We start from the raw sequence: 23,017 nt of genomic DNA, 5'->3' as shown, positions 1-23,017 counted from the left end.
ATCAACCATTATCAGTACCCCCCCCCCCCCAACCATCTATCTTCATGTCTCAATAATCAGTCACAACACCTTATAACCGACGGTCTATACCCTCGACCCCACACAAACAACATCATATGCACACGATAACAGCAGCAAGGAGTTTCTCGGTTTTTGCTTTAGCGTCCTTCCGCCACCATACCACCTTAACGACTTTTCTCTTCTCCCAGGCAGGAGCTGGTTTATCACGACTTTAACCACCTTGGGTAGTTCCTCGTCAAACATCTACACTCCCAAGCCTTTAACATTCTCTCCCTTCTTTAACAATCGCATGTTAGCAAATATATCTGCTATCAAGGCTTTCTAGTTTAAAACCTCCTAGCGAAGTTGCTTCGGCTTGGATCCGGTTTGAGGAAGTCCGTTGAAAGGTCATTCATTGGTTGAAACTTCTTGCGTGCCTCTTGATCTGAAGCGTTTGATCACGATCGATCCTGAGCGCCCATTGAGACAGATACCGACATTGTCGACATTTATTTTTTAATCTTTAAAAAAAAACATCTACAAGAAACGAACAAACATATCATCATTATCAATGGAGTCTATCAAAGATCAACTCAGAGTTGGATCCTTCCTTGACAAGTATGTTCCTCAAGCTTCCCCGGATTTTATTGTGAGTTTAGCTAACAATTTTCACAGCCGTTATGAAGTGATCTCACCTCTCAACCATGGCTCCTTTGGTATGGTCTCTCTTGCACGTGACGCCCAGGAGAACGATTTGGTAGCTATCAAGTGCCTCGTTAAGCAAGCCAATGAGGGCAACGTTGAGTACGACGACGATGCGCAGGAGCTTTACTACCATTCGTTGCTCGGGACTCACCCCCATATTGTCAATGTCCGCAACTCCTTTGAGACAAGCTCGCACCTCTTCATCGTCCTCGAGTATTGTTCAATGGGTGACTTGTACGAGGCCATCCGCCTTGACAAAGGACCCTTGGAGACTGAGCACGTTCGCGACTTCATGTTGCAACTCCTCTCAGCCGTTGAACACATGCACTCCAAGGGTGTCTACCACCGAGACATCAAGCCAGAGAACATCTTCCTTACTCATGAGGGTGATATCAAGCTTGGTGACTTTGGTTTGGCCACGACGGACAAGCTCTCCGACGACGTCTGCGTCGGAAGTGACAGATATATGGCTCCAGAACAATACGACCCCTCCACCGGCCCTTACGAACCCGCAAAGGCTGACATCTGGGCTATTGGTATCTGCTTGTTGAACGTTCTCTTCGGTCGCAACCCATTTACCATCCCAACCCGTGAGGATCCATTGTTCCGTGACTTCTCCTATGACCGCGAAACTTTGTTCGATATCTTCCCGACAATGTCCGAGCAGACCTACGAGGTCCTCAACCACTGCCTTCAACTCGATCCATCCAAGCGCTCTCTCGAGATGGTTCGCCGTGCGATTATGAATGTTACTGCTTGGTCTACTGACGACGAGATGTACGATGACTACTGCATCGAAGATCGTGACGCCCAGGTCACCGCCAGCACCCGTGAGCCACTCCGAACCCCATCTCTCACGGCTCCTCAACCAGTTGCTGGTGGTGGCTTCCCATGGGCTCAAGCTCTCAACAACACCCACCAACGACAGCTCTCCACGATTTACGATGAACCGTATGTTGCTGTCCCCTCGGCCGAGAAGCAAATCAACCTTCCAGAGTCTTATGACTCCGGCCTTGGCATGTCCATTCCTTCCTCCTTGCCCAAGAAGTCCAGCCCGTTCAAGGCTGTCTCTTACTTCTCTAACTCCCGCATCGAAATCATCCCACCAAAGCACTTCAAGCTTGCTAGTGTCAACACCAGCATGAAGGCCCAACCTACTCTCTCTCCTGTCACTCCTACCTTTGTTTCCAATGCTACCATCCCAAGCGTTCCTATCAACGTTTCCAAGAAGCCCGTCACCTATACCGGCAAGGCCGATTCCGGTGTCTCTATGAGCTGGAGTGATATCTTTGACGAGGATGAGGAAGAGGAACAGCTTGCTATGCAACGTCTCAAGGAAAACAATGCCCGTACCTGGAGTGCCGACAAGAAGGCCACCACCACCACAAAGAGCGTCATCAAGGACAAGTTCATCGATGACGATGTCTTCGGTATCGAGGTAGAGCAAGAGGTTGACGATGATTCCGAGTGGGTCACCGGAGGATGGGATGACTTCCACATATAATTGCTTCACAGAAACAACTGTCTAGTGTTTCAGATAGGGGCAATGGAAGTTCTTCCCATCCAGAAAAAGAAACCGGTTTGGAGATACCCTGGGACAATTGGAATTTTTAACGCTTTCTCCGGACTGGCGAGATGGAGCTTCTATCAAGTTTTACATGCACCCCTTTCTGCTTAATTACGACCATACACACTACTCTTGTTTCTCTCTACTCTTCGGCCTACTACTTCAGCGGATACCCACAGCAGCGAACGTACAAACTACCATCTACAACTTTTAACTCTCACCACACTTTTTCTTTTTTTATTACCACGGGTCAATTTTAGCGATATATATTAACAACAAACTCAACCACGCTCCTCTTTTCCTTTTTGTATCATGTTTTCTTCTCTCTGGGTGGTTCGGTGTTAACGGATTCTCTTTCTTCTTTTGGGGGGTCACCTTTTTTGCGCTGCTTTTTGTTAACACTGAAATCCACAAATTGCCCCCGATCCAATGGCTGAATACCAGGTCGGCGGGAGATATCCCTCGCTTATTCCTTCACCTTCTGAATAAAAGTTGTTGAAGGTTGAGTCGATTGGGTATATGTACAAAAAAAAAACTTGAAAAAGCTAGCAACTTTTTTGGATCAAACTTATTTGGTTGATTTGAAGAAAGAAACACTCACCGGCGACAACTGGCAAATGTACAGAAAAAAGAAGAAACAACAAAAGCGAGTATTTCCTTGTCTCGCGCTTTATCGTTGTGGGGTTCACTTGGAAACAAACGAATCTCATTACGGCCTTCTCTGTGCGCTTCAAACGGGAGTCTTGTCTTTGAATAACCAAGGGTTAAGCTCACACTCTTTACTCAAATTTACTATTTCCTTACTCTTGTCATCTACAGTCCCTTGTTTTCCAATTCCCCACATCTCCTTTATTTTCTTTTTCAAAACCAAAACTTATTTCCTACTTTTCCCTACTCTTCGGGCGGAAAAAAATAGATGCTTTCTAGCAGCTTCTTTCTGATCTTTTTTTTTCCCCTTTGGCCGGCAAACTTCTTTTAAGAACTTTTTTATATTTCCTTTTTCTTACATTACACTTCTATTCTGTATCCTTGGGTTTGAAATGAGTCACTCTTCGGTGGCTCCCTTTCCTCTCCGATTCGGAGAGGTTTCAATCCCAGGAAACATCATGTATAAATAAGGAATAACCAGAACCAAACGAAATGTATAAGAGACAAGACTTACTAAAGATTCCCGAAAAAAAATCAGGGGTTGAGGCCGCGACTTCTCTTTTGCCAATTCTTTGTGCCTCCTGAACTTTTTTCCGGATGATTTTGGAAATCTTGAAAATCTCTTGACTTTTTTTTTTCTTATTGATTGATTCTTCTTTTTGGGAACATGGCGTTTTCTGATGACCTTTGACTGAGATTGATTGACACACTGCTGATTGATTGATTTGGTGCTTGCGTGATTTGACCCGACTTTGACTTTGCTGACTGTTTCTGCTGCTCTCTACTCTCATCTCTCTGTGTGGGTGGCGATCTGACATACTGCTGCTGACTTGAACGACCATGTGCTTGATGATTCTTTTGAGACCGAACCATGAAGAACCTGAGTGATATTGGGTGATGAATGAGGGCCAACTGATGAGAGTGACAAGGAAGATCGAACGATCACTTTTTGTGAAAACCCTTTTTGAACTTTTGCGTGCGTGCCTTTTTTTCTGTTTCTTTGCTTGCGTTTATCGGAGGGGGTCATTGCATACTCTAATAGATTGGATGGGAATTTTGTGTTACATTATGGGATTTTGGAGGGTGATGGTTCGTTCGTTTTATTTACTCTGGCGTTTTTTGATTGGAATCTTTTTGGGAGGTGTTCGACGATATATTACGAAAACCCGAGAAAAAAAATGCAACAGATGGCACGCATATGAAGTCAACGGGGACAACATCCGAAGCTTCATTTTTCACACGGTCGAGCTCTCTCTCTATATATGTACTCATCGATTCTTCATACACCTGGATCGAACGATATTCGCTGCCGAAAGAGGCAAGCTACGAAGAAAAGAACAATAATACAACCTATGGAACGACGAGGAAGACCCTGAGAAGGGAAACTTCAACGTGACGAAAGATTACTACTCTCTTACTCTCAACTTCACCGGGTCCTCCATTTGCGAGCGCTAACCCAACGTTAACAATCTCCTCTCAATTCCTTACCAGAAAAGAAAGCACAAAAAACTAAAAAAAAAAAGGACATACACGATATCGATAGCGACAAGACAGAAAGAAGGAAACTTCTCAATTCCGCCTCCGCATCTACAAGGGAAGGATACCTGAGAAATCACGGACTCCCCTTTAAATAAATGTATCTTTGAGAAATCGGAATACATTTACTATCTCTACTCATCTAAAACTCAAAGCCCATCTCGACTCGCTACTACCACCGCTCCTCTTATATATTTCGGGTATTATCTTCATGACCTTTTTTTTTCTTAATTTATATTTTTTTCCTCCCTCTTCCCTCTCTCTTCTCCTTCATTCTCATTAACCCTTTACCTTTCTTGTCAATATCTATCTATCTGTATGTTCCGATTTTTGTGCTTCCTTTCCTTTCAGGTGGTATATGATTGGGTTTTCGTTTACTCCAGGGGAGTCGTCTTCTTCCGTTCCAAATTGTTTTTCTTCGATGGCGCGATATCGTTGCGTATAGATTCATTTCCTCCTTATCTAGCGTTGTTTTCCTCATGACCCACTTCAAGCACATACTTTTACCATCATCAACAACATCATATGTACAGGTCAGATCCATACTGGGAAGGTTTATTTCTAATTTTTCTTTCTTTCTTACTCTTTATTTACTTCTTATTGGTGGGTGGTGGTTTTATTTTGCGGACGATATGTATCGAGGGTTTGGGGACGGATTGTTTTATTTTATTTTACGAACTTCTTTATTTTTATAAAGGTTTATTTTATTTTATTCATTCCTTCGTCTTCCCTTTTATGCTGCTTCTTACTCGAAGCAGGGATATGGCGAGAGATGAAAGAGCAGGCAGAGCACAAGAATGCTTGGGTAATAGACGAAAGACAGATTGGCCATATGGTTTCTTTCCAACTTCGCTTCTTGGATATATACACTTTTCCCTAAAACCAAGCGTTTTTTTTCTAAATATTTTTTTTTCTTTAAGACCCGTTTTTCTTTCTTGCGGTATATCGCACTTTGATCTTCTGGTACTTCTTCTTTTGATACAAAAGTGGTTGCGCGTAAAAGTAAAAGTTTATTGAAATTTGAATGGATCGTATATACTTACATATATTGGTTACATCCTGAGATGTTTATTATAGTGGTTAACTTGTAAGGTTTTGAGGATGCATGTAGAGCGGGCGGCTTGTATCGTGCGATGCATCGACGGTAGATGCGATTATAAACCTACGCAGAATAGCCTACTTTACTAGTAATTATGTGTATGGCTGTAATTTTCAATTGAAAAAACTATTCCTGATATCCAAAGACCTCGAAACGCCTTTAAAATGCCTATCTAGAGCTGCGAGGTATCCTGAAATGCAAGACAAAAGAACTCTAACAACCCCCGCTCGAGCTGGGTTGAGAATAGGTGTTGGGGAATCTAAGATTTAAATCAAACACCATCACCCTTTGGTTTCTCAACTAGATTGTCGACCGCCATCTTCTCGACCTGTCGGGTAGGTACGCTCTCCTCCTTTCTCTCTTCTGCCTTTACAGTCGTCGTTAAACCTTCATCCTTCTCATCAAGAATCATACTCTCCGGTTTATTCTCAATCGCCGGTTCTTCCGCCTGTTTCTCCCTTACATACCCTTCTTCCTCATCTTCCGTCTCATCGCCCTCCCATACCTCCGCTACCTCCCCATCGTACCCTTCACTTTCCTCATCATCATCCTCAGTATCTCTCATACTCCTCCCTTGAACCAACAACTCCTCGACCATCTCTTCTCCAATCTTTTCGATAGCTAACCTGAGTCCCGGAGAAATACTCCCATCTTCTCTCCCCCCCATACCACCACCGTCACCATTCCTACTACCGCCGTTATAACCATCAAGATCCAAAAACCTCTTTCTCGGCCTCCCCCTCTTCTTCATGGGAGGAGCGTTGGGATCCATTCTCATCAATTGTTTTTTGAGGGTGACGCTAAGTCCGAAGGGGTCCTTTGTGGGCCTCCCACGACGTTTTTTGACGGGAGTGCCGTCTTCGTTCATGTAACCGGAGGATTTTAGGTAGGATGTTATTCGGGGGTTTGAGAGGTCGAGGTTTATGGGTGGGGAGGAGGATTTATGTCTTCGAGAGGTGGGTTTTGGTTTTGTAGTTTTTGTGGTTGTGGGGGGTTGGTGGTGGTCCGGGTTTGATGTTGGAGAACCGGGGGAGGATAATGAAGAGTTGGGTGGGGATAATGACGAAGAAGGTGGAGAATTCAAAGCGCCGATTTGTTCGAGGTGTTTTGTCATGATTGCTGTGTCTCCTTCCTCTTCTTCTTTTTCATCATTGCCATTCGGTTTGTTTTCCCCATCATCATCATCCAATTTCCGCTTCTTACTACCCCCCCTAACCCCCGACTCCAACCTCTTATTCACACTATGATTAGCATACTGCAAATCCCTACTAGCAACCATAACAACACCCGCTTTATTCGACGGTGTAAAAGTCGGATGGGTAATATGATGTTTTCCTAATGCGATATCCTGAATAACCACCTGCGCGGAAGGTTGCGTATGGTTCCTCGGTAAGGCGATTTTATGCCATGGTATCGTAGTTGCCGTTAGGCCCGTTGATAATATTATCGACCAAAGGAGATCGTATTTTTCGGGTTCGGTCCAGAGTTCTCGGGTAGGGGTTTGGGGAATTAGCGGAGTTGATGATGATGATGATGTTGGGGGCATTGATGGGAGGGAAGTAGAAGAAGAAGAGGGTTTTGGAGCTATTGCTATAGGGGTAAACCGTGGAGAAGGAGGAGGGGGGGGGGGTGCTGGATTTCCATTGTTATGCTGGCTATTGTTGGGTTTTGTGTTGAGGTGAGGTTGGGGTGTGTTGAGCGCGTGGCTTTTTTGGTGACACAAGGGCCGGGGTTTGCAGCCGGTTGACGCCTATGATGTAGAGTCGTCGAGTATAATTGTGAAATATTGGGCCTCGATCGATGTAGTGTTATAACTGACTTCAATCTACATAGCAGAAGCAAAGGCTTTAGGGGAAAATAAGAAAGATAATAAAACGAGAAGAGATAGTAGTGAATCTAGGTTAGAAACCCGTTCGTTCGAAGTCAGTAGCGTGGCATGGTATACACACGATCAAATTCCAATCTCTCGAAAACCTCAAGATATCAAGAGATCAATAGAAAGGAGAAAGGACAAGTAAACCAGGTAAGTAGAAGAAAAAGGTAGTAGAACTCGACTTCGAGTTCCAGTAGAAGGAGGGACATCTGGGAGCTTATATTATTTCGACTAGCTGTTCTTTTCTTTTCTGTCTTTTTTTTTTTTTTTTTTTTTTCGTGGGGTGGGAAGAAAGAGAGGAAAAAATAGAATTAATGATAATAATGGTAATACTTTTCTGTAATCATCCGTTCTTTTCCTCTTTCATTTTCTTTTTCTATATTTTTTTTTTTTTTTTTTTTCCTGTTCAATTTGGAAATTGAACCAACCATGGGCACTCGCTACCTGGTACAAAGTAGCCAATCTGACCAATAGGACCATGATGCCTGGTCGGGGAACTGAAAAAAAAAAAAAAAAAAAAAAAAAAAAAATTTAGAAAATTTAGAAAAATTAGAAAAATTAGAAAAATGTTTAGTACGCCGATGCATTCAGGAAAAAGAAAAGGAAAAAAGAAACATCGTCAGCACAAAGCCCCCCTCCTCTCGCGTGCCCTTTTCAAGGATAATATAGACCATACCTATGCAAATTTCAGGGGATTAACGGTCTTACTCGAAGTATAAGTTCATTTGAATGGTTTGGTTCTTTTTTGCGTTTTGGTACGCCGACACGTGATAATCGAGATATAGACGGGGTGTTTTAAAATTTTGTTTCTTGAAGGCATATTCTATGAGATCCGTTCGACGCCATGATCACCAAATATAGTTCCCACGTTCTACGTATCTTTATCTAGCCTTCGCGGGATATTTATATAATATTTGATATAAGATATCTCATACATTTTTTCGATTTCACATCTCCAAGCACTTGTAGTATAAGCAAGTATACATACACACCCGTCCCAACTCGACCGACCACCGATACAAGAAAAAAGAAAACACCCGTTGACTGCATAGCTTCCTCAGGATACCCGTACCAAAAAAAAATATAAAATCCGAAGGGAAAATGATGTATAATACAAGAAGTGAAATAGGATGAGGGGGTAGAGCCCGAAGAAGCATCCAGCGAACAAAGGAATCCTAATGAGTTGCAGAAAACAATCGAGTAAATGCCGTGGATTTGTAAGAGAGGTAGAAGTAAGGAAAAGTGTAAGATATCAAATATCGCAAAAGGAAATGGCTATGTGGGGGTGTTAACTGGATATCCAAAAAAATGAGTAATACCGCCCCGGGTTTTTGCTCCATGAAAATGAAAAGGTCCCTGGTATTATCGAACAAAAGGAAATGTTGTAAAGGATGAAATAGGTGGTAAGAAAAACGACTCCGGGTTTTGATGAAAAGGAAAATACAAGTAAGGAAAGATAAGGAAAGATGGAAAATATAGTAATGGTTTATGAGATAAAGAGAGGAAGAAAGGAAATCGTCAAGAGAGGTCCTGAAATAAGAACGTTCCCGGCGTTTATTGCGTGTGTGGTCGTAGATACTTGTATCCCGTATCAAGCGTCGTTAGAAGTCGCCAGCATTCATCCATATGGAATTAGATATAATCAAAGGAAAAAAAAGAAAAAGATGTCATTCGATTTCCACCAGGGCTTTCCCCTCTTCATGACCGCCTATTTATTAACCCGTCTTGAATCTCGTCAATCATCTCGACAATAACATTCCTCGGAAACTCCCTAGTATTCGGTGTTGTCGGTGCAGCATATGACCTCCGCGATCTCATCCCAGATTCGGCACCGATTTCACTGCTATCGGTGCTGCTAGCTTCCGCGATCCAGCTTGTAGCGCCTAATAAGCTGGAGTTTGGGGCCGGTTGAGCTTGGTTTGTGGTTTGGGCGTGTTGTTGTTGTCGGCTTCGTTGTGCTTCCCGTTCTTCGCGCATACGTCTCATGCTTTCAGCGGGACTGATTTCGAACCCGGGCATCGGAGGAGTAACTTTGCGTTCTAATGTTGCTGCCCAGCGTGCCTGCCAGGCAGTTGCCCTTTCGGATTCTTCGTTAGAGACGTTGTTATCCATGCTGTTTTTACGAGATTGGCTGCCGGAGCCGTGAGTGCTCGGGCTGTTGTCGCGGTTATGGGTTCCAACTTCACGGAGGGAGTGCGCTTTTTGTAATGGGCTAGCGGCTAGACGGACGCTATGATGCTCGCGATCCGGGGAGTCGCAGAGAGGGATGTTGATACCCATCCCTTTGATTTGGGAGGGTACTGAGATCGGGAACAGTCTTAAACTAACTTTCGGGGTCGAAGCGAGAGGTGATGTTGGGGTTGGCGAAATGATGCTTTGGTTTTGGCGCTGGGCTGCTGCTGGAGCACCGCTATTGCTTCCCATGCTATTTGTTCGGGACCGTGGTTGGGGTGGTGTGCGAGGTGGTGTGGGCATAGAAGAGCTTCTGTGACTGCGGGTCGTAATACCAGTTGGGGAGCCACGGGCATGAGGCGGTGCGCCAGGGTCTGGACTTGTTGCCTCTGCGGCCGCGATGGAGTATGCTATCCTGTCCTGCATCGGTAATTCGGAAATATCCCATTCATCGAAGCCTGCCATTTTCGAGGCCTCTCGTTCAGCAATTGAGAGCGGAGAAGCTATTGGTACTGGAGATGCTGGCGCTCTCGATTTCGGTCGGTTGATGAGGTTAAGGAACGGGGAGGTGTTTCCCGGAAGACTTGTCGAGGAGTGGGCGAATGGAGATGGTTCCAAGTTGTGTGGATATGAACGAGGAGGAGGTGAACGAGGAGGTCGTTCCGGTGGGGTCGGGCTGTGTCGAGGGAAAGTGACCGCCCTGTTAGACCTAATGAACGGTCTTGACCAATTCTTCTGAGCATGAGCGACGAGGACCGTCTGTCGAGGTACCCGAGGTTCTCCAGGCTTCGTTATCGAGCGGGAGGATGCTGGACGATCATCATTCGTCTCCGTAATCTCGAGGTCGTCGATATGTCTATCCAAGATGTCCTCCTCCTTCTGTAGCGTAGAGCGTCGGTACCGTAAAGCAATCAATAGTGTCCAAAAGATAACCTCCAGTGCCAGTTTCAGAACCCAGACCGCAATTGCTGCCATCAAAATCCATCGAGTATCTCGAACCACGACTATGTCCGGTAGCCATTTAAATTGTAGGACGCTGACACTCCATAAACCTCCAGTGGCCACCGCGATTACAAAGCATGGAAACCCGCCCGATAACACCGTCACCAATACTGAAAACTGCCATAACGAAAAAATCAATACCAGTGTAGTCGATATGATGTTAAAAACACCTGCTATCACAAATGGTATTCGTAGCTGAGAGTCACCCAACCATGCATATACCGCTATCATAGACAGCAGCACAGTGCTTGCTACCGACAACAGCAGAGCAATGGCCGAGAAGACTCGAATATATCGAACTGCAAACGGTGCATTGCGGGGGATCACCATTTGGACCTTGAGTAGTCGTTAAAACCTGGCCAACGCCGCCACCTGGTGTAAAGAAAACCGTCGACGGAAAGTAAGAAAACAAAAATAACCAGATATTATAAGCTTTAATCTCCTTGCCACGTTTTAAAGGATAGTGGTATCGTTCAGCCTTCAAATGTTCCCCACTTCACTCCAAAAAAGATTGTCGTTTTTCTTTCCTTAAAACAAGGGCCTGGGTGAGAGAGATGGAAAGGCGGAGGGAGGGGCGGCGTGATGGGTGTGTACCAGGTTGGAGAATAAATACAATTTCAAATTTCTTTCCTTTGGAATATACAGCGGATATTCGAGATTATTCCTTCGAGCCAAGTTTTAGATCGGGGTGTGCACGGGTTGAAAAGGATTTCTGTTTCGTGCTACCTCGAGATGACATCACGAACAAGGTAACCCACCCCCAGCTTCGTGTGTGATATGGAAGACAGATTAATTAAATATCCCACTAGATCAAGAAAGGCTGTGTACCGACTGAGGCGAGAGAGGGAAGGGGTGGTAGGAGGAGATGGATTGTTGGTAAACACTTTGGTTCTTATCGCTTTTGTAAGACTACACCTATGACAAATTTTTGATAAGTATGCTACCTAAAATTTAAAAAGGTAATGGGATTTCTTCCCCGGGAGGAGCTCGCAATTCATGGAAGGAGTATAGGAAGTTAAATGCTTACCTGGAGCTACAGTCGGGATCAGATCCAAGAAATAATTCGTATGCAGGAGCCCGAGACAAGAAGATATATGCTAGACAATTAGCAATTTCCTCTCTTGATTCTACTATCCTTGACGGGTAAGGTATAACGGCGAAAGGAAAAACAATCTGATAGAAGGAATCTAGAAAAAAATCCGTGGGGCGTGATCAAGTGCGAAGGTGGTAGTCTTGGGGCGAAGTTGAAAATGTCCACATTAGCTGTAATGGTATATAACGAGCGTATCGGGCAGCTAAGGACCCGTGATGTTTCAAATCCGAGGTTTCGAAGGTTTCGAAGTCTCTCCGGTCTCAACGGAAAATTCTTGGTGGAAAACGAGCAAGAAGGGGAAGAGTGGCAACTAGTTGGAAATAGCAGAAAAGGAGTGTAGAATGAAGGTTAAAGGCTCTTCCGCCTGCCCGCTGCCATCAGCCCGTTCGTGATGCCTGGTCGGTGTGGCAATGCTTGTTTCTATCTGACCGAAGACGGGAGCCAATTGGCAAGTCGGATCCCAACCCTTACCACGGTTGCTCGAATGATATCAGATTGATAGGTCTTTGGATCTGGTCAGTGCACATGTAGGGGTGTAGACCGTCGAAGGGGACCGTTTCGTAGGGCTTTTTCTTCAAGTGCTTCCTCGTTCCTAAAGGATGTAAGGTTTGTGTCGAGTTCCTTCAGCCAAGCAATCGAATAATGAGCACCTCACGACTGGCCGAATTGTGAAACCGTTGGAGGGTTGGATGTCGAACCGACTAGCAGGCCTTTGGGCCGTCTGCCTCGAAAAAAAAAAAAACCAAGAAAGCTGTCGATTGAACGGTTGTACGGAGTATGACCGTAGTCAAATTGCTCACGAGGCCTGGCGAGGTTGAACAAGGACAGACTGCAAGAGAAATCTGGAGGAGGTCATGTCTTATTTTCGGAACAGGAAAATAGACCACACTCTTTGTCCAATCGACCTGGTTGTTTTCCTTCGACGGATTAATACCCCTGGTCCCAGTACCTGACGAAGTCTTCGCGTTCAAGCATCGGTATCGTCCAATCATGTTGTTGGTTTAGCCTATCGATAACGCCTCTAAAGTAGCAATTTCCGTTAATTTTCGAGACTTAGCCTCTTGCATCGCTGGCAATACTGTCACCATAACGAATTCGGTCAGCTAAACTGCTTAAATCGATACCTCTAACGTTGCAAACTGCAATTTTATAGTATGCGCTTGTACAGGGGCGAGGAACTTCATGGCCCATGCAATTTCCTCACCCCTGCCAGTTTGGCAGGTGGCAGTACCAAGAAGATACCATAAACGCCCGACCTCACCCGCTGCAGGTTCGGCTGCGGATCGTGGGCACAAAAAGTAACCGTCAGGTACTACACACTACGTTCGCGTTCGTGTAATATAACAACATCGAAAAATAGTACGGTACTACTCGGAGCCCGTCTGTTGTGGTGTGCTATCTGCCATAATCTGTGCAGATAGTCATTGACATCCGCATACTTGGCTGTGCACGCATAATCTTGGAGAGACAGCCAATTCGCTCGAGGTTGGATGCTGGCAGCCTCACGATATGCGTGGTGAAAGGGGATGTTCGAATTCATCGCCACGAAAGAGTTTCTCAGCTCATATAGTTACCATTGCATGGGATGGGATGGAACTGGCCATGGTATAAATCTTGTTCGACGGAACACAAAATATTTTGTCCTTGAAAGCTGAAGGCCCAGATATGAAATAGACTGAGGAACACCTGCAGCTAGTTCCCAATGCATGCTGTCCCTGACATGCAGTTGAGGCAGCTGCCAGAACAAACGTTATCGTAGATGGCGGTATGGATCAGACGCAACTCACACTGGCGTTTGTTGAATACTTGCAGTAGCGTGATCCGGCCCTGTTCTCCATTCTGCGTTACAATGTAATTGTCGGCTCTGTCGATAATAATGTATAATGGTGTGGTGGGGCGAGAGTCCGACTGTGGCTTTATAAGCACCATCCGATCCTTTGGACTCCGCAATGACTCGGGTGGTCCTAAGCCTGAACCGAACAAACTGCATCCATCCGCTTTGCAGAAAAAGTAGCCAACAGGCACAGACATCTTCCTAATATATGTTTTTCTGTAGGAATGTGGTAGAGGTACATGTCCCACAGGCACATGCATACTGCTGACTAGGCCGTTCGCGGGCGAAGGAAGGTAGTCATACCTCCTGTTCGTCCACAAGCCAGAACAGCCTCTGAACACCTCTGATTTGTGGATGACCGGGGATATGGCAAAACCGCAACCAGGCCTAGGAGGGCGCTAGAGCCTGTGAGCCTGTGAGCGAGTGTTGCATAGTGCTTTCTGTGGGCTTCGATTTCGATTTCCAAGTTGGTGAAAGGCCAAGACGAAGCTGAAGGATTCGACGGAGTACGTCTTATATCTCGTATCCCATCAGATATTGAATCCTCCAACAACGTTGAACCCCGTAGACACTTTCGTCTTTCTTCATTATTAGATTTCTAAGGAAGCCGAACGTCCCTGTACATTTTCGAGGCCACTTGTCGATGCTCTTGTCTAGTGGCGGTGTTTTGAGGCAGTTTGGTTCGTTGGTTTGTGCAGTAACAAGCAGCAGCGAGCAGTGAGGCTTCGTCTCGTCACCTTTCCTCTTCTCTTAACCAACCTTCTGTCTACAACCAACCTCCCATCAACACCATCGCTACCACTCAACCACATCCTCACCTTCCACCTTCACCATCGCCATCAAACCATCATCATCAACTTCATAGAGACCGAAGGAGTTTGCCCAGCATGTCGGACATAGTGAAGCTCACGTTCAAGGTAGCTAGCCATCCAGCTTTGCCCCGCTGTCCCGCACGAAAAACCCCTCCAGCTCCCTCCTAGCTCCCTCCCTACACAACCGCGTCAGCTCCTATAGACCTTTAGAGCCTTACTGATATTTCGCTACAAATCTAGGATCTCAAGAATGAGCGGTTTACCATCGAAGCTGGCACAGCTGATACCGTAAGTCACCTCCGACACGTTGCCGACATACGCCATCTAGGATATTCTCGGTATCTATCGTCCAACTGAACAAGTTCACGTCTAATACGCATCTTTCGATGATAGATCTCAACAGTCAAAGCAAAGATCCAGACCGAGAAAGGATGGGAGCCATCTGCCGTGAAGCTCATCTACTCCGGTAAGCCTTCGCCCGTGATCTGCCGCCCCATATAAAGCTCAGACCAGCTGACTTCGATCTTGCCCTACAAAGGTAAAATCTTGCAAGACGCACAGACCGTCGGATCCTACAACATCGACGAGAAGGGTTTCATCGTTTGTATGGTTTCTAAGGTAATAAATATTCCCACCTTTCATATCTGCTTACGTGGCACAGCTTTAGCTCTTTGGTAAGCAAGTTTTGAAGTTACAACGAACGGCGGCTAACTTATATGTCGCGGAAACACAGCAAAAGGCCGCTCCAAAGGCTTCATCATCGAGTAGCGCTGCTGCTCCATCTACACCAGTCAAATCTTCCACACCAGTTCAAACACCTTCTGCTCCAATTGCGAATGCTGCTTCCTCGTCTACCGTCCCAGCTGCCGTTCCAGAAACACCAACACCTACTCCACAAGTTGCTGCCACATCGCAGCCAACAACAGCTGCCTTCAATGACCCATCCTCGCTGGCCATGGGTACTGCCCGTGAGAGTGCTATTCAACAGATGATGGAGATGGGTTTCCCAAGGCCAGATGTCGAGGCTGCGATGCGTGCCGCTTTCAACAACCCGGACAGAGCCGTTGAATACCTCATGACTGTGAGTTTGAAACAATATATGCCGATTTTGAGAGTCGCTGCTAATTCTAAATCTATAAAGGGTATTCCCGAGCACCTTCAAAGAGAGGCGACCCCTGCCCAATCTTCGCGAGCTCCACCTACGCAGCCACCCACAGGTGCAACAGCTGCTCCAGCTGCCACAACTGAATCCCAGCCAGCTGCTGCTGATGCCGATGAACCCGTCAATCTCTTTGAAGCTGCTGCCGCTCAAAGACAAGGAAGCCGCGGTACCCCAGCTGGCGGCCGTGGAGGCGCTGCAGTTAATCCATTGGCAGCCCTCGCAGGCGGTGGTGGTGCCAATCTTGACTTCCTCCGCAACAACCCACAATTCCAGCAACTAAGACAAGTTATTCAGGAACACCCACAGATGCTCGAACCAATTCTTCAACAGGTCGGCCAAGCTAACCCCCAGCTTGCCCAGTTGATCTCAACAAATCCTGAGGGATTCTTGAGACTTTTGAGTGAAGGAGTCGATGAGGAAGAGCTTGCTGGTGCAGCTCCTGGAGGTGGTTTGGCTATCCATGTTACTGAGGAGGAGAGGGACGCAATTGAGAGAGTACGTTGATATCCCCAACAAGGCTTAGATAATATACAAATAGTAACTAACATCTTGCAGCTTTGTCAACTCGGTTTCGAGCGTGACGTCGTCATCCAGGCCTACTTCGCATGCGATAAGAACGAGGAAATGGCTGCAAACTTCCTGTTCGAGAACCCCCAAGACCCGGAAGCCTAAATTTTCTAGCATCCGTTTTTTATTGTCTTCGCTCCTCCAGATGCCTCCGTTTCTAGCGCTTCATATGATGGAAACTCCTTTCGCTTTCTCCTTTGTCTCGTTACACGCCCCGTGAAATGATATATTGTATTCGATCCGATCAAACAAATTAATAAGGGAAGGGAAGGGATTTCTTAGTGTTTTTCTACTTTTCTTTTTAACAATGGGGTTTTTCCTTTGAGGGTTTCCTTTTGCTTGATTACTCTGCTCTCCTACCTTTGTATGATCTCACCTCCGAAACTACGACACCTTTACTCTAGCTCCTCTACGCCCACACACATACCCACACACGCATACAAAATTTACGAACCTGAATCGAATCGTTGAAACCCTGTGCACCTGTCTCCCCCCCCCCCTCCGTACATGTAGTTGACTCTTACGGTGTTTCTCTTATTTGCGATATGTGTATCTAAAAGGTGTCAACTATTTTTTTTTATGGTATTTACTATACTAGTACTTCCGTATCAAGGCCACTGTAGAAGGTAAAGAACTTTTTCGGCCGCCGCCGAATTTGAGAGCATCGCAGAGTAATTCGACTGGAATCCTTGCCCATCTGGTAGATGTTGTCTATCGTTATCCACGTGGATCCATGGATTCAAGCAAACTTCTGATGATATACATCAATTTTGAGTCATTTACGTATACAATGTGCAATCCACCTGGAATCCTCGAGCTCAAGAACCAGACCGGCTGGCCTTGATCGAAAGCACACGCGAACGTGCTAACAATAGCATATAAAAAAACCATATACACATCTTAAAATCCCGAAATCTTCAAAACTAGTTAATTTATTTCTTTAATTTAATTCTCTTTATCTGTTCTAGCTATTCACAAGGTCGATAATATAATCCTGCGCCCACCCCTCTCAATAAAAAACCCATTCCTTTCTCTTCCCTCCTGGAATTTAAAATATAATAAATCTGAAAAAAAAAGAAAGAAAGAAAGAAGAAAAAGCGTTAACCCTAGAATTCCTTTTGTCACAACGGGGATTCCATAAGAATACAAACGGTAATGTAAGAAAAGGGAAAAGAAAATCAAAGTTAACATGTAACAAAGAGGTAAAAAGGGTATAAAAACGTTCCCTTTTCTAAACTGAAGAATACATGGTAAACGCCGGTGACAAGGGCTTCGAAAGCAGTAAAGTACTTTAAGTAAGTAAGGAAATAGGCAAAAGAAACGAGTAAGCAGGAGTGATACGCGCGTTTAACAGGAAGAATAGAAAGGAACAAAAGAGGAATTTATGCTTTGGTAACCTTTTTATTAGCCAAACTTTGGGTATTCGAATGTAGGTAAGGTGATGCGGAAGACGTAGAGGTCTGAATGATCTTGTTCGCATGCATGCTGCCGTAGTTGCCTTTTTTGCGCGGATATATATTTAAAAAAAAAAAAACAACAGGAACTCGAACAAAGGAAATATAGTGAACGTGGAGTAGAGGCCAAGTGTATGGGGTCCTCTCCATGGTAAAAAGACATAAGGAAATTTGTAGAGAGAGTGGAGCAGAATCCAGGCGCAAGGCAATCGGCGGCAGCAGCGATAGAAGACAGACAGACAAAACGAATCAACAGTAAACCATACTCAACTGAAAAGAAACCTGTTAGGCGAACAGAAAAACCAGCACATTAGAATAAAAGATTAGTCTACTCCAGACGTTGTGAGCGACTAAGCGGTACAGTAGAAGATGTAAGAAAAGGAACAACAACGCGAGAAAGGAATATGGGTATCAATAAGTTTACAAGTTCCCCAGAGCAATAAAAGCGAAAAGCGATGATGCAGAAACGAGGAAGCGATATTGTTACAGAGTAGGTAAGGAAATGGAACGAACCGAAAGCACAAAACAAAGACGCGAGAAGAAGCGGCGATTGTGGCGGGCTTTCAAAACCTTACGCCAGTGAGGGGTGGCGGGGACGAGGAAGGTTGATAGGGGATGGTAAGAGACTCAATGAAAAGGGAAAGGAAAATTGTCAACAATATGACGATGCAATGTACTTGAATAAACCCGAAGAGAACTCCCCCACGTACTCCGCCCTAGAACTCCGTTGAACAGATGAAAGTGGTAAGGTATGCATGCATGAATAAGGAAAAAGGCCATTTGAGTGCAGGAAATATCCAGATCCAACAAATAATTAATTTGCTGCCGTCGGTACACGTGGATTTTGTCGTTTACCGTCGTTGAATACCCCTGGTAACTCTGCCGCTACGTCGTAGTGTCAACGGCTCGAGTCGGCCTCTTCCGTTGCCCTGCATTCTAGCGCGCTTAATCTTCTCCTCCTTTCGCTTTTCGTTGATCAGCCCGACGCTACCGGCTTCAACGAGATCTTTCCATCGTTGACCGACACTCGAACCATCTCGTCCAATCGTGTTAGCACACTCGACCCAGTCTCGTTCCGATAGTCGCATCTTTGCTAGGACCATTCCGACGAGTTGCTTGTCTTCTTCCTCGCTCCACGGACCTAGGTTTCGGCGAGTGGTCGAGATACGCTTGGAGGCGGGGCCGCGGATACGGGTCCTTTTCGGTGTAACGAACGGGTCATCCAACAACTCGTCATCAGAGTCGCCATGGAAAAGCGAAGATTCTATCTTTGGCGCGGGAGGACAGACCGTCGGTGTACCAAGTTGAACTGGAGTCACGAACGGATTTACTTGACGGGGAGTGGAGCATTCAACAGCCGAGGAATCTCGTTTTCGCTTGTTATTGCGCGTGACAATCGTGTATGTGTAAGTATTTCCGGTCGTCGCAGCGCGGGGAGTCGGGACATCCATCTCGCTGTCGTCGGCAGGAGTCGTCCATCGCGTATGTATGATTTGTTTTGAGGGTGTTTGAGGACTTGGTGTTCGGGAGGGCGTCGGTGTCGCAAGGGCAGATCTACCGTATCGCGATTTGGTGATTGCACCTGTCGGATAAGCCGACGGTGTTTTATCAAGAGATAGAAGGTGGTTTAGTGCAGCGGTAGTGTTTGCGACTCTTTCGCTGCGGGGAGTAAGAGATCTCGCGCCGCCATTGGTGACGGAGAGGCCTAATCCGATGTTGGCGTGGCACGGTATTAACGAGGTCGCATGTCGCTGAGCCTGCGATCGAGCAGTCGTCCGAGAACGACTGACACGAAAGGTGTTCTCGCAAGGGAGAACGGACGGGAGCAACATCGGGTTCTGTATTGGTGACAAAACGGCGGTTGGTTGGGGGGGGATATTTTTTGTTTGGCGCAGCCTGGTCGAAAGAGAGAAGTACGCGAATTCAGGCGGAGGACTAAGTGGCGCTGTTGAAGTCTGGTCGCAGGAGAGGAGCAGCACTTATAGTCCTTCTTAGGATAGTGTAAGGGAGTGTATTATTATCACAGCCAGGAGTCGGGAGGTATTGATGAGGTGGTGAGGTTGAAGTTGAGAAGTGGTTGATGGTTTGAATGGTGAAGGTTGACGGTGTTGACAGGAAGTGTGTGTTGGAAGTCCCCACAAATGTCAACAAGCCTTTCCAATCACAGCCTTCTAACACGTATTGTCTTCTTTCCTGCCAAATCACAGCTAAAGCAGCAGGTCCAAGCGGCCTCCACTAATTAATTATCCAAATTCGCTATCGCAGAGAGGGAAGTCGGAGATATCTGGCCTGGTCGGTTTGGTATAGTGGTTATGAGCAGAGCTAAAGGGAATGTTTAGGGAATAAAACCCAAGAGATGAGGGGATATCCTGTTAATGAGTGCGGGAAGCCTACGTACATTTACTCACAGGCACTGCCAACGGACGAGGGCCATTCGTACCCTTCCTTCTTTCTTTTCCTGTCGGCGGCATGCGCTTCATGAACGAATCGCTCCGATTCCCCACCAACCTGGCCTGTTTTCCCTTCCAAGGGTGGGCATCTTGGGCAAGGGCGTCCTCTATTCTCGTTCTGCGTGCGCAAATTGAAGACTTCCTCATGACCAAGGGTGCAAGTGAGGGGAAATCAACAGAGAGAAACCCCAGGACCCTTGGAAGTTTTCACCCTGGTGCCTGCACCTGTCAATTGGCCACTACATTTGGCTACGGCACTGAGGTGGAGGGGGATTTTGTCCATCGAGGCATAGCCTCTTCTCCCTGGTCCACGTCTATAGTGATGTTACTTATTCCTACGTATATATTTACGGAATACAACCAACATTTGAGCGGGACGGGAGGGGAAGAAACTAGAAGGCACAAAAAGAATGCGGAGACGGCAATGTCAACATCGAGGGCTCCTGGCTCGAGTGGTGAAGCCTTGACTCCCAGCTTCGAGAAACCCTTCGGAAAGGGCCCTTGCCAGGGTATTGTCGATATCATACGATACCACAAAGCCAAAAAAAATTCCTTCTCCAGGAAGAGAAAAAATAGAAATCGCATCAACGCAATACGATGTTCGACTCGAGGTATCACATTTTGGAACAGGCACGATTAGCTTGATATTGGTCACGAAATCCTGCATGTTCCTCTGAATGTCAATTCTATGCTTGTGAAGGATGCATCGGAAAGACAATCTCTCCCCGAGCTCCTCGACGAATGACTTGCAGCACAACCTCAGCTCGAGATTACTGCCTTAACTCCCACTGGTTCTCCACCCGAAGCATCTTGGTCCCGATGAGGTATGTACATGCACCCTCATGATAATGTTCTCCGCCCCCGTCTGCGATGGTGCATGCAGGAAAGACGCAACAGACCGAACCAATCGAAGAAATTTCTCAAGAAACCCTCGATTCGCAAAAAAAAAAAAAAAACTCCAATGATATTTCCGAAACTTTCGTTTCCAAAGTTAAAGTACAGCTATAACAAGTTACTGAACTACTAACAATAATAATTCTGGCATATCTGTCAATATACTTTCCCTCCTCTCATCCTGACCATAAACGCGGGCCGGCGAAAGGTATTCTAGACCGAAAAGACGGAATTGTGTCCCGCCCAAAAGCCTCAGAAACCCTAAAATATGGGTCACCAGGCCATCGGCCACAGAGGCCAAAAAAAGACGCGTCGACTGCACGGATGGGAAGAACCAGAGGCCGCACTGTAATTGCCTTCCCGCGCATGCCCTCATGACATAATGTTTCATTTCCCACATCTTTCCCCTCATTCTGAAGGGCTTGCTTGCAGAATCCTTCCCTTTCCCACTTTTTTCGCGTCCGCGCCCCTGTGGAAATTCGTCGATCTCAAAAAAAGACTGACAACAGGTTGACTTCACGATGACATATCCACTTTGGCTCTCAAGATCGAGACCATCACTCTGCAATCTCTCAATTCCAAACCTCTCTCTTTTCCCTCTCAAAAAATACGATAAGATTGGCACACAAAAAAGATTTGTGTTAAGGGTTTACCGTTTCCATTATAGATGGGACCCACACCACCATTACACTTGCAAGGATTAAAAATTCGGTACGCGTTTTTTCTTCTCGAACAGGGATCCCGCAGCGCGTTGTTGTTTACGTTGTAAATTTCCTAATAGGGAAATTTCTTGATGGAACGGGAAAGTTGCGACGACGGTTCGTGTCGGGAAATGTGTTGAGGTCACTTTTTGCAAGGAAGATCGAGACGGCATTGACAAAGATGGCGTAGATACTTCGTATTACATCAGGAGTATGCACTGCTCACACTTGACAATGCATCGATGAGCTCACAATTCCCACAGGATGTGCCATCTCTACCACCGAATGTAAATATGTATGCAGGTTGAAGCTCCAGGAGCTTTGACATGACGCAGGAACGAAACGTCCTCCCCATGCACTGCTCGCTTCCGTTTCACTTCCCGACGTCCGTAAGCACCTTATTCCTGTGGGTTCTTAACGTCTTTTTGTTTACATATTTTTCAGGAAAAAATTGGACATGGTCGATGCCGGTTTGTACCTGCTTTATGCACGACATATTTATCACCGTTTTCACGTGGTGAGTCTGAGCCATTGCGTGTCTATAGAAACAACGGTTATATATAAATGGAGTTGCGCGAGGATTAACCTTGAAGAGGACAATTCTGGAAGGATGATGTTGATTTTTCTAAGTGATCTGTAATTGGATGGCACAAGGCGCGAAAGTATGTACTTGACGGTCCGGTAAACAGGATTCCGTACGACGGATATAGAGGTCGATTGGGTTCAGTGTCACACAAAGGATACCGAATTCGATGTTAACACTTAAAATTTTTTTACCCTTGGATATATATCCCGTGATACGTCCGTCTATGTGGCTATGCCAGCGTGCTCATTTTAGCAGGAACGGGATCGATTTGAATATTTGAATATTGACAGGTTCGAACCCCTTTGGCCTACGATTTCAGTTCAATTTACTCCGTACTCGTATTGTCACGATATATGCGCACTGAATGGCTTCGTACATCTATCTCAATTTCGATTGTCTCGCATATAATTGCATGCGCAACCGTTAACCCTTACAATTGAATATCGAAGAGAAATAAACAGATAGTTTCAGACCTAAATCCAGAAGAATTAAATTTATAAAGGCTCTGGTCTCAAAGTTGTATTACCAGATCGTGCTTTTATATGGGCCAGCCCCGAGGCCGACACAGCGATCGCTTAAGCGCCACAAAATCCGTAAGACAGTTGACAGCCAATCAACCCACTCTACTCCAATACTTTCCTAAGCGCGTCTACACATTATAGAGTCTATATACAAAATACCACACTCAACACATGCACACCAATCCCTTACTGTTAGCCAGCATATATATGATCATTCTCTCCCCGGCAGCATTGATAATATTTTTATCCCCTAGGAGTGATACGTCTCCAACGTTTAAAGACGAAGTAGTAGGGAAATCCAATACTAGAACGGATGGTCCGTGTTGGTAAAAGTCTACTAA

At 45.7% G+C, this 23,017-nt stretch overlaps 5 protein-coding genes across 5 annotated transcripts; 2 read left to right on the top strand and 3 right to left on the bottom strand.

Moving 5' to 3' along the window:
* Window positions 1–571: 571 nt before the first annotated feature.
* On the top strand, window positions 572–2,209 carry DFL_001268 (uncharacterized protein; the record flags this gene model as incomplete). The annotated part of the gene is made up of 2 exons (XM_067629858.1): window positions 572–618; window positions 676–2,209. 2 exons carry the CDS (start codon window positions 572–574, stop codon window positions 2,207–2,209), a joined length of 1,581 nt encoding a protein of 526 aa, XP_067495837.1.
* Window positions 2,210–5,826: 3,617 nt separating this feature from the next.
* Window positions 5,827–7,101, bottom strand: DFL_001267 (uncharacterized protein; the record flags this gene model as incomplete). The annotated part of the gene is made up of 1 exon (XM_067629857.1): window positions 5,827–7,101. The coding sequence occupies one exon, from the start codon at window positions 7,099–7,101 to the stop codon at window positions 5,827–5,829; it is 1,275 nt and encodes a 424-aa protein (XP_067495836.1).
* Window positions 7,102–9,126: 2,025 nt separating this feature from the next.
* On the bottom strand, window positions 9,127–10,575 carry DFL_001266 (uncharacterized protein; the record flags this gene model as incomplete). The annotated part of the gene is made up of 1 exon (XM_067629856.1): window positions 9,127–10,575. One exon carries the CDS (start codon window positions 10,573–10,575, stop codon window positions 9,127–9,129), a length of 1,449 nt encoding a protein of 482 aa, XP_067495835.1.
* Window positions 10,576–14,416: 3,841 nt separating this feature from the next.
* DFL_001265 (uncharacterized protein) lies at window positions 14,417–16,175 on the top strand (the record flags this gene model as incomplete). Its single annotated transcript, XM_067629855.1, has 7 exons — window positions 14,417–14,446; window positions 14,582–14,629; window positions 14,735–14,807; window positions 14,880–14,959; window positions 15,075–15,422; window positions 15,483–15,998; window positions 16,059–16,175. 7 exons carry the CDS (start codon window positions 14,417–14,419, stop codon window positions 16,173–16,175), a joined length of 1,212 nt encoding a protein of 403 aa, XP_067495834.1.
* Window positions 16,176–18,375: 2,200 nt separating this feature from the next.
* On the bottom strand, window positions 18,376–19,356 carry DFL_001264 (uncharacterized protein; the record flags this gene model as incomplete). Its single annotated transcript, XM_067629854.1, has 1 exon — window positions 18,376–19,356. One exon carries the CDS (start codon window positions 19,354–19,356, stop codon window positions 18,376–18,378), a length of 981 nt encoding a protein of 326 aa, XP_067495833.1.
* Between the last annotated feature and the right edge of the window lie 3,661 nt (window positions 19,357–23,017).

This window comes from Arthrobotrys flagrans (assembly GCF_004000055.1).
Source record: "Arthrobotrys flagrans strain CBS H-5679 chromosome Unknown unitig_15, whole genome shotgun sequence".
NCBI lineage: Eukaryota > Fungi > Ascomycota > Orbiliomycetes > Orbiliales > Orbiliaceae > Arthrobotrys > Arthrobotrys flagrans.
This window is presented reverse-complemented; position numbering and strand designations above follow the sequence as displayed.